Source organism: Paroedura picta, chromosome 1 (genome assembly GCF_049243985.1).
Source record: "Paroedura picta isolate Pp20150507F chromosome 1, Ppicta_v3.0, whole genome shotgun sequence".
Lineage (NCBI taxonomy): Eukaryota > Metazoa > Chordata > Lepidosauria > Squamata > Gekkonidae > Paroedura > Paroedura picta.
The window spans coordinates 114,334,694-114,345,836 of NC_135369.1; the positions used below are offsets into that span (position 1 = coordinate 114,334,694).

Here is an 11,143-nt window from a genome sequence, read left to right on the forward strand (position 1 = left end):
ATTTAAGGCCTCCCACACAGGTTGTTGTTGAATTGAAAGACTTGAGGCCTACTGCACAGGATTGTTGTACAGATGAAACAGGAGACAAAAGAACCAGTTTCATCTGCAGAATAACACTGTGCAGTGGCTACAAATCTGCAGAGTTGCAAAGAAGAAAGACACATGGCATGGCTGTGTCTAACCCCCGGCCAGAGCAGTATTTTAAGTGAGAAGGGGCTTTTCTGTGACCTCCCTGTCAGCCAACTGTTTGGCAGAAGGAGAAAGTTCCTCCCCCCCTCAAAAGGAAGGCCCTCAGGCTCCCCTGCGTTGCTTTCTGAAGGAAAACATCTCCCTCCCCTCAGTCAGGGCCTGTCAGAGGCTCCGCAGCAGGCCTGAAGGATGGTGGGGAGCACATTCACCAGCCTCCTGCCAGCTCTGTCAGGGTTTTGAAGCAATTTGCAGTTGGATTTGACAGTTAGGACAGCCTTGAGGCGAAAAGGGCTGGCGCAGCCTCTGTTCTCATCCCACTTGGCAACCCTGCTGACCTCCTTTCCCTGCGATGGTCAGGAGCAGACTGGAAGCCATGTCTCCTGATTGCCCTGGAACTCTGGTCTGTCCTTGATCACGGACACAGCCCACCCCAACACCCTTTACTGTTTTATTAAGAGGGAACAAATAAGGGTAAAGGTTTGGCCACCTCATGAGAAGGAAGGACTCCCTGGAGAAGAGCCTAATGCTGGGAGCGATCGAGGGCAAAAGAAGAAGGGGACGACAGAGAATGAGGTGGATGGATGGAGTCACTGAAGCAGTAGGTGCAAACTTAAAAGGACTCCAGGGAATGGTAGAGGACAGGAAGGCCTGGAGGATCATTGTCCATGGGGTCGCGATGGGTCGGACACGACTTCGCACATAACAACAACAAAAGGTATCCCCTGTACAAGCACCAAGTCATGTCTGACCCTTGAGGTGATTAGCGTTTTCATGGCAGATTCAATACGGGGTGGTTTGCCAGTGCCTTCCCCAGTCATTACCGTTTACCCCCCAGCAAGCTGGGTACTCATTTTACCGACCTCGGAAGGATGGAAGGCTGAGTCAATCTTGAGCCGGCTGCTGGTATTGAACTTCCAACCTCATGGGCAGAGCTTTCAGACTGCATGTAAATTGATTAACCCACCCATTCAGGAAACCCTTCCAGTGTTGTCAAGAAGTTCCAGGGTTTCACAAAACCCTGGTTGAGAAAGCCTGCCTCATAAGGGAAATGTATCCAACAGATATAAGATCCAACCCATACGAAAATGCAAATCACAACCATAAAGGAGGTTTTGTAATATGCACGTTTTATATTTTTAAAAAATACATGAGAAATTCTGGCTGCACGTGGAAGATTCATGGAGGTCAAATACAGTAAAGCATACTTCAAAATATCATGTTCTAATTTTCTTCAAAGAACAGCATGTGCTGACCCAGCTAACATATGGTATTCTGCCACCAAATCTACATTATTTTTATCTATAACATATATGGCCTTTTCTCAATTAACAATGTATGCACCTAATTTATTCAGACCTTATGACAGTTTAAATGGCACAAAAAAGTATGAGAAGTGAGTATAGAAAGTGCTTGTAATTTCCGAAGAACTAGTCAGTAATGGGTAGTTGCTGAATGCTTTAACATTCCTTAAAGCATTTCAATTAAATCCAACCCCCAGCAATGTGTGCTGAAGCCAAATGCACAATTTCATTTCCTTTGCAGGCAATGTATTATACTTAGTATTTCCTGCTGGTTAAATTAATATTTGAAGTTAATAAATTTTTAAAGCAAATTGCCAGTGCTTTTCTAGGTTCTTGTTACAGTTATATTGTGCAACTATGGCAACCTAAACGTAGTGGTTTTATAAAACACACCATCCAAACAACTCCCATTTAAAACCCAACAACAGGACTTGCTCTCCCTTCATTTTGGGCATGATTTTAGGGAGATAAAACTTTGCGGGATCATAGAGAAAGCTAGGGAGTTCCAGAAGAACATCTACTTCTGCTTCATTGACTATGCTAAAGCCTTTGATTGTGTGGAGCACAACAAATTGTAGCAAGTTCTTAAAGAGATGGGAATACCAGAGCATCTTATTTGTCTCTTGAGAAATTTATATGCAGGTCAAGAAGCAACAGTGAGAACTGAACATGGAATCACTGATTGGTTCAAAATTGAGAAAGGAGTTCGGCAAGGCTGTATACTGTCGCCTTGCCTATTTAACTTGTATACGGAGCACATCATGAGAAAAGCGGGATTAGAGGAGTCACAAATTGGGATCAAGATTGCAGGGAGAAATATTAACAACCTCAGATATGCAGATGATACCACTCTAATGGCAGAAAGCGAAGAGGAACTAAAGAGCCTGTTGATGCGGGTGAAGGAGGAGAGTGCAAAAGTTGGCTTTAAACTCAACATCAAGAAAACAAAGATCATGGCATCCAGCCCTCTCAATTCCTGGCAAATAGATGGGGAAGAAATGGAGGTAGTGACAGATTTTATTTTCCTGGGCTCTAAGATCACTGCAGATGGGGACTGCAGCAAAGAAATTAAAAGATGCTTGCTCCTGGGGAGGAAAGCTATGGAAAACCTAGACAGCATCCTAAAAAGCAGAGACATCACCCTGCCAACAAAAGTGCGTTTAGTCAAGGCTATGGTCTTCCCAGTTGTAATGTATGGCTGTGAAAGTTGGACCATAAGGAAGGCCGAGCGTCAAAGAATTGAGGCTTTTGAACTCTGGTGCTGGAGAAGACTCTTGCAAGTCTCTTGGACTGCAAGGCGAACAAACCGGTCAGTCCTAGAGGAGATCAGCCCAGACTGCTCCTTAGAAGGCCAGATCCTGAAGATGATACTCAAATACTTTGGCCACCTCATGAGAAGGAAGGATTCCCTGGAGAAGAGCCTAATGCTGGGAGCGATTCAGGGCAAAAGAAGAAGGGGACGACAGAGAATGAGGTGGCTGGATGGAGTACCTGAAGCAGTAGGTGCAAACTTAAATGGACTCCGGGGAATGGTAGAGGACAGGAAGGCCTGGAGGATCATTGTCCATGGGGTCACGATAGTGAAGGCAATGATATACACACATAAAAAAAATTGTAGAAATGGTCTTTTGTATAATGATGAAAAACACCTTGAAGGTCTTATGGTAGAAAAGCAGGATATCTATTTATTGCATTATATTGGAAATATAGCATGGACATAAAAGGTATTTCTCAATGATAGCTATTTTCTTTAATATAGAACACTATTGGTAAAAATCAGGACCATAGTAAAACCTGTCTATGGATATATACCATACATTCTCAGTGTTGTTGTTGTCGGTGAGGTTACCCACTTTGGGGGCTGTTGTTCCCTGAGTGGGTAGCCTACTGCTCTGGTCTGGTTTGCTGCTGCTGTGGCCTAGGGGGCACTGCTTGGTTCTTTTTGGGGTGCCCAAGCCACCCCCAAATGGGAAAACCTCTCCCAAATTGGCAAGCATCAGTTCTCAGGGGATGCCCAGGAATTCATACATATAGAAGCCAGGGGTAGAGACAGTGATTGAATGATGAGCACTTGGTATAGTGGTTAAACAGTGTCCTGTGATCTTTAGAGCTGGATCTGATTCCCCACCCCACTGTTCAATGTGTGGACAGCTGGGAGGCTTTGTTTAACTCCTGTCAGAGCTGTTCTCACAGAGCAGTTCTCATAGCTTTCTCAGGATGTCTGCATGAAGAAAGGAAAAGGCGATTATCAGCTGCTTTGAGACTCCTTTGGGTAGTGAGAAAGCAGGGTATAAAAACCAGCAGATAGTCTCCCTCTTAAGTGTACTTTTTAGTTGTTGGGGGGGGGGGGATGGGAGAGCCTGTGATGATTGAAGCATGGATTCAGCGCTTAGGCCACCCTGAGCTCCTCCATTGGAGAAAAGTAGGGTTGGTGCATGTGCTGATCCTGATGAGAAGGAAGGCATCCATGTGACACTACCCCCCCCCCTGCTTTCTGAAGCTTCCTTGGGGCGAATGGATTGTCTGTTGGCATGGATTTTTTTCTGCCCACCATTTACGCAGGCATTTCCCCCTCTGATGTGGTATTTGATGGGCCTCCAGGTCCCCCCTGGAGGCTGGCATCCCTAGACTACTAGTGGTGCTGCGAGATTCCCCCCCCCATCTTGACAGGCACCCCCCTCCTCTCCAGGTGAGCTCTGAGTAGACTTCAATGGGTCTCCAGTTCTCACCTGGAGGCTGACACCCAAGCATTGCTTGGGCAGCCAACCACAGCTGTCCCCTGCAGCTCTGGCATACAGTATCCCTTTTCCCCAGGGGAGGTGATAAGAATGGAAACTGCTTTGTGTGAAGATGAGCAGCAAATCTGTTTATTCTCATAATCTCCTGTCTGGAGGGTGGCATCTGCATGCTAGACCTGAGAGTGAAGGAGAGTCCCCTCCCTGTTTTGGCAATTTTCAGGTTTATATCACCTCCGTGGCCTGGAATGGAGGGGGGTTGAATTCGAGGCTGCAAACTTTCAGAGTAGCTTCAGGAGCCTCTTCTCTGATTTCCCTACAAGTTTCAAGAAGATTGGACCAGGGGGTCCAATTCTAGGGGCTCCCCATTCTACCTCCATTATATCCAATGATTATAAAAAATAGTCTCTATTTTTCTCATAATTGGATATAATGGCGGTAGGGTGGGGGCATCCTCTTTGGGAGCCCCTAGAATTGGACCCCCTGGTCCAATCTTTTTTGAAACAGCGCTATGCTGACAGGGGCTCATGGTAACTGTAGTCCATGGACATCTGGAAAGCCACAGTTTGGCCAACCCTGCTACAAAGCAACCCCTGCTGTCTCAGTTCAAAATGACCTCAGAAGTTCAACAGAAATGAGTCAAATACTGATATAGCTTCTGGATAAATCTGCAGTTGTTCTGCCACTATTCAATTACCTGCCTAGGATTGGTCACATCCTCTCTTGACAGGGACATTTGCCTTCAACAAACTCTGTCTAAGTTTGTCTGTGTGTAAATGGGGAAAAAATCAGTTTCTTACAATTTTATTGATAAAGAAGATCAGTTGCTAGGAAGGAAAAGGAGACCAAAATGACTAAACTTCATTATGCCTGAAATCTGAAACTAAGATTTGTACTCATTTGTTAATCAGCTTGTGCAAAACTTGATACAAAAGGTTGCCTGTTGAACTGCCTGCTTCCTCTGAGGGTGGCAAATAGTATTAGCAATTTTCCTTACCTCACCCCCAATCTTTTCACACCACAGTAATAATTAAATGACCTATTATGTGCTTTACATAATGTTACTCCCATGCAAATGCAATGTAGCAACATTGGCACTACATGTGTTCTTGGGTAATCTCTCAAAGTAAGATTTAACTGTTAAGTTGTTTTGCTAACCCTCTAAGAGAGGCGAACTGAGAGTGCTAGCTTTCAACTGTCATTTGGACCCCAAATTAATAGTTAAATTCCACATGAAGTGTAATCTTCTAATCAAACACTGCTGACTTTCACACCAGTTTTCCTGTATTAAAACAGAAATTTATGATAGAGCATTTATACATTAATATAACAGACTACTTAGGCATTAATGGCTCAACATAAAACTGTCAATATGGATGAGAATGAAGAAAATGGTCTTTTGATCGGGGGGGTTCTGCTGAACTTAAAAAGAATGGTTGCTAAGGAGGTTGACAGTACAATCTTATGCAGAGTTGTACCAGTTTAAGTACAATGGTTTCAATGGCTGGCATACAGGATCACAGTGGAAGTGATGCACATTATTATATTTCTTATGGCCTTTGCCAGATGACAAGCTTGCAAACCATCAAAACCCCATAAAGGCAGCTGCTAATAGTAGCAACTGGGATTTGAAGGACATTGCTTACACCTAGCCACTGTTTACAAGAAGGCTTGTACCTATTCAATGAATACCCAAATCCCTCAGATTTATAACATACTTTCTGAAATGTACTACAGGGCCGTACACGCTAGGATTGTCAGCTGCCATATGGAACCTGGAGATCTTCTAGAATCAGAGCTCATTTCCAACTGACAGAGATCACTTCCCCTGGAGAAAATGGCTGATTTGGAAAGTAATCTTTGTGGCATTATACTCAGCTGAAGTCCTGCCCCTTCCCAAACCTCTCCTTCCACAGACTCCACCCCCAAGATCTCCAGGTATTTCCCAACTCAGACTTCGCAACCCTAATATAAACTGCACCTCAACCAAGATAAATAGGTGATTTCTTAATGCTAACATCCTTCTGAACCCTTGGGCAAGTACATTCAATGTTGTACTATGCTGTCAAGCAAGTACAGTATATTAAGGCAGTGGTCCCCAACCTGCGGCCCGCGGCCCGGTGGTGGGCCGCAAAGGCCATGGCGCCGGGCTGCGGTTCCCTCTCCCCACCCCCCCGCAGTAAAAAACTTCCCGGGCCGCAAGCTTGTGGCCCGGAAAGCTTCTTACTGTGGGAGGGCAGGGAGAGGGAATCAGGGCTGCGCTGTATTAAGGATTATGATTTTGCCCAAGACTTCCTAAATATTTCTATAACCACTACTGATAAATGAAGTAGATATTTTTCCATTTATATCTATATACATAAAATCCGATTCATACTTCTGACAACATACTGAAGATCTAAAGCAGCCATTTTTGCTTGGGGAGCTGATCTTTATAGTCTGGAGACGAACAGCAATTCCAGAAGAGTTCCAGGCCCCACCTGGAAGTTGGCTGTCCCTGGTCTGGAAATATTCCTTGAGATTTGGAAGTGGGGCCTCAAAAGGCCACCTAACCAGCCACACCGCATCCCCTGACATATTACTGGTAAAGAAAACATTGCAGGGGGGAGGTAAGGTTGACAGATTGGTGTAGATTCATCTTCTGGAATTCCACACTACCTAGGTATGCATAAACATGACTAGAGTCAAGACTGCTGTGTACAGGGAGACCACCTATTAGGGTTGCCAGCTTCCAAATGAGGCACTAAACCCACATGATACGATACCATCTTTAAACCGCCTGTGGCGCCACGGGCGCCATGGACTAAATAAATGGTTAAGGGGCCTTGAGGTGGGCTTTGTCCGTGATGAGGAAGGGTCCGGATTGGACCCTTCCTCACGACAGACAATCGGAGGGACTAATCGGCAGGCGCTTCGCGCCTGCCGATTGGTCCCTCTGATTCCCAGCCCCAGCAACTGCGAGCCGCGCACGGCGCGGCTTGCAGTTGCTCCCGGCCTGACGCGGCGAGAGGCACGAAGCGCCTCTCGCCGCGTCAGCCCGTCGCCACCGAAAGAAGGCCGCCGACGCTGAACAAGCCGCCGACCAGGCCGGCGCCGACGACGACCAAGCCAGCCATCGCTGAACCACCGACGCCACAGTAAGTGCCTAGCGCCCGCTGCATTTAGCTGCAGCGGGCTTGATTACTAGTTTATTGTATATAGCCAAAGGCTATTACAAAGCACAATTAAAACAATGTGGTACAAATACTAAACCCACACCAAACTATGAGCTAGTGCCCATTGTATTACTGAACATAACGGGCTTTATTACTAGCATTACATAAAGTCACAGTTCCTCCTGTCCTGATGTTTACAGACGGCTTTGCTTGTCCCGTTAATGCCACTTTAGGAATATGCACTGAATATATGCCATATCTGTTCCAGTGCATACATGTGCAACTGAGACTTACATCTGACAGCCACACTGCAACATGAGTGGGTTTCAATCCTTTTCTCCATGGCGTTCTCACAATCCTCTGTTACCACAAGCCTCAGATCCAAATAGGCGTGCTAGTGTTTTCCCAATCACAGATTTTCCATGTGTCAAAGTCCCCCACAGTGCATTGGGACTTACTCCTATATACAGAGAGGAACTTATATATGGCTCAGTGGTAGATCATCAGCTTGGCATGCAAAAGATCCTGGATTCAATCCCCAGCATCTGCCTGTCTGAGTAGACAATACCGGCCTTGATGGATCATTGGTCTGATAAGGCAATACCATGTGAAAATATACAAAAGAATGCAACCTTAATTTGAAGCATGTAAAACAGTGCTGTTACATTCAAATGTATTTCTATACTAAGATCAATAATTAATAAATACCGATGTTTTTAAAATGTATCTTTGTTTGCTCTTGAGGATGTCAGTATCTTACATTAGGTAACAGGAATCTTCAGGGTAGATATTTCTACCCTATCATAATGTGTTGGTGGGAGGTTTTTGTAGAGTCCTTTAGGGAAATTCCAATATATCTAGAATACAAGGTGGGGGGTTGTCTTTCTATCCTGCAGCCTTAAGTGGACATATAAGTAAACCTGTCCCACCATATGTTTTTGGGTACACCCAAGAACACTTCTTTTCATTTAAAAATGGAAGGTAGCAAGCATCCCTCAGTGGCTGGCTGGGCCTAGAAACTGAATGCTAAGCATGCAAATGACGGAGTCACAAGAAGAGGATTATAGCTTCCCACTATGAGGACAGAGGTCATTAAAGAGCAAACACTGCATGGGAAAGCTCTAGTTTAACCAGATATTCTTCCATAAATTACAAAGAAATGTTAATGCTTCACCATCTCCAGTTGAGCCTGATAATAAATCTGATGCATACACAGAAACAGCAAATGAAGAAAGCTATCTGATAATAAAGCAAGATCTACTATCAGGAACAAGATTGATTTTTTGGAGGTATAACAACACTTTGCTCTACATTGGACAAGCCTGTTACACAGCAACCTAGGCAAAGCTCTAGAGAGAGAATGCTGCAATAAACCTTATATAAAAATGTTTTTATATCAGGCAGATGAGCATATCAAGGTGGTTTGACAGCCAGTACACCTCCAACAATAGCCAACAGGAAGCAGCTATATATTGCTTTCCTTATATCCCACACGCAAAATAAACAGATGAACTTCTGTTCCACAAGAAAAGGGTAAATATTTCCACTACTTTCTTCCCAAGAAGAGAATAAATACAAAGCTAGTGAAAAAGGCAAATAGTTCTTTGGAGAGAGGTTGGGGAGTGATGGGAGTATTTTATAGCATATTATATATTATAACAATTCTATACCAAATGCAAAACACAGAAAAGAGGGGGGGAAATATGACAGAGAGCCATTACTGGCTGAAGAGAATTGCATCTTAACAATAACTTGGATAGCAAATTCAAAGATGCCTGTCCTGTGAAAAGACGTTTAATATTTCACCTGCCATTTGCTATGGAACAGTGGATGGGATATGTGCTTCCTGTGATTTCGGATCACAGGTGAGCAATGCGTAACGGCTTGCCCATTACGCATCCAGGCACACTCTGGTCCAGCAACTCTCGCTCTTGCTCCGCTGCAAAGCACACAGGCGCCCTGGGAAGCTTCTGACTTTGAGTTGTTCATTATTGCCACGGGATGCAGGAAGAGTTTGTCCACGAGTTTCTCTCCTCACCGTCCTCCAGGGAGAAGGCACAACAGAGACGACGGTTAGGTCAAAAGCCCTCTGCCCTCCCCATGAAGCACGGCCGGAAAGAGAGAGCCGCCGCCGCCCTGAATGAACAGAGAAAGTTGCTGAAGTCCCGAGAGCGGGAGATTCCCTCAAGCTCAGGAGGAGGAGGAGGAGGAGGAGGAGGTAGGACTCACCTTGCGCCTGCGCTTCCATTGTCCCGCCAGGTCTGTTGGGAGCCGCTTGCCCGGCACAGGACCGACCAGCCCGCGGCCACCCGCTAGGCTCGCTCGCCTCACGCCTCTGGAGCGCGCCCGGCCTGTTTGCCTCCACGCCTCAACTGTTGCTCCGGCAAGGCCACCGCAGCCGCTACCGGCTTCTTCGGCCGCCTCCGCCTCCCTCGCGCGTGTGTCGCCGCTGCGAAACAGCGCCAGCTGCCGGGCCGCTTGAGCACAACACATTCTGCGCGCAAAAGCTTGTGCCTGGAGTAAAACTTTGTGGGTCCTAATGGTGCAATAATTTTTTGCAATAATTTTTATTCTCCGTCTCCTCGGTTCCTGGGCGGCACTCCTCGGGCCAGCAGAGGCAAGGGCAGGGACTGGAACAACGACCTGTGGGGCGTACAAAATTTCTGGGTCGGTTAGGGATCCGGGCAAATTACCATTGGAAGAAGGAAAGCAAAATCCCAGGCAAGCATCGTTGTGTTTTCGGGGCAGCCCAGGGTCTGTGTGCATGCGCGTGTGTGGGCAATCTACAGTACCTTTAGGATGCCAACTTCTAGGTGGCTAGAGATCTAGCGTCACAACTGATCTTCAGACAACAGAAATCAGTTCACCAGGATAAAATGGCTACTTTGAAAGGTGGGCTCTGTGGCATTTTACCCATTGAATAAGGTGACCAGATTTTAACATTGGTAAAGCTGGACACCATTGACCGGGAGGGTTCTTGATTAATAATTTGGTCTATATGGAGCAACAAAAAGTTTCATAAAATGCAAAAATAATATTGTAATATATATATTTTAATTTCAACATAAGTACAATTTGCCAGGTGCCCCCAGATGTCCCTCCAAAAGTGGGACAATCTGATCACCTCACCATTGAAGTCACTCCTTCCCAAATCCTGCCTTCCTCCTGCGTTTCCTTCAAAATCTTCAGGTATTTGCCAAGCCAGAGCTGGTAATACTATTGTGAATGTGGCAGCTTTTGTGCAACTGAGCAGAAGATATGGGCAAATGGGAGACTTCATGGGATCTCTCTAAGAAAAGGGTGATTAAATAAACGTATCTCACAGGGAGTTACATCCACCTTCTCATGCGTGGCAGAATGCTCATGACAATGCTGTCATTATTGAGGTCAACTTTACTAGTGCCTGCTAAATGTTTTGTACCTATTTTAAATGTGGCAAGTGATCTTCAGAAGGTTGGACTTTTCCAGCATTTAGAGCAGCTGCAGCAGACTGCTCTAATAATTCATGTGAACAGTGAAACATCCAAATAGAAAGATTGCAGAGTTTATCCCCATGACTACCCCTGAGGAGCTTTATCTCTAATCACAAGAGTAGCAGTCACTACCATCTCTTCTGATAGTGATATACATAAGAAAAAATAATTTGGCTTTCTGTGCAGGTGAGGCCTGGCTGTTTCACCCCCCCCCCCCACACCACCACTACCACCCATGTGCACAGCCACTAGCGGGAGGCTTAAAGGAGGCAAAGCCTGGCTGTTTCCCT

The 11,143-nt window shown here is 45.6% G+C and overlaps 1 protein-coding gene across 2 annotated transcripts in view; it reads right to left on the reverse strand.

Annotated features, from left to right (window-relative positions):
* Positions 1 to 9,817, reverse strand: part of TPD52L1 (TPD52 like 1) — a 53,670-nt gene extending 43,853 nt beyond the window's left edge. For both annotated transcript variants that reach the window (XM_077300281.1, XM_077300277.1), the window contains exon 1: positions 9,610 to 9,817. In XM_077300281.1, coding sequence (XP_077156396.1) covers positions 9,610 to 9,628 — 19 coding nt within the window. In that variant the 5' untranslated portion in view covers positions 9,629 to 9,817. The remainder of the gene's footprint in view (positions 1 to 9,609) is intronic.
* Between the last annotated feature and the right edge of the window lie 1,326 nt (positions 9,818 to 11,143).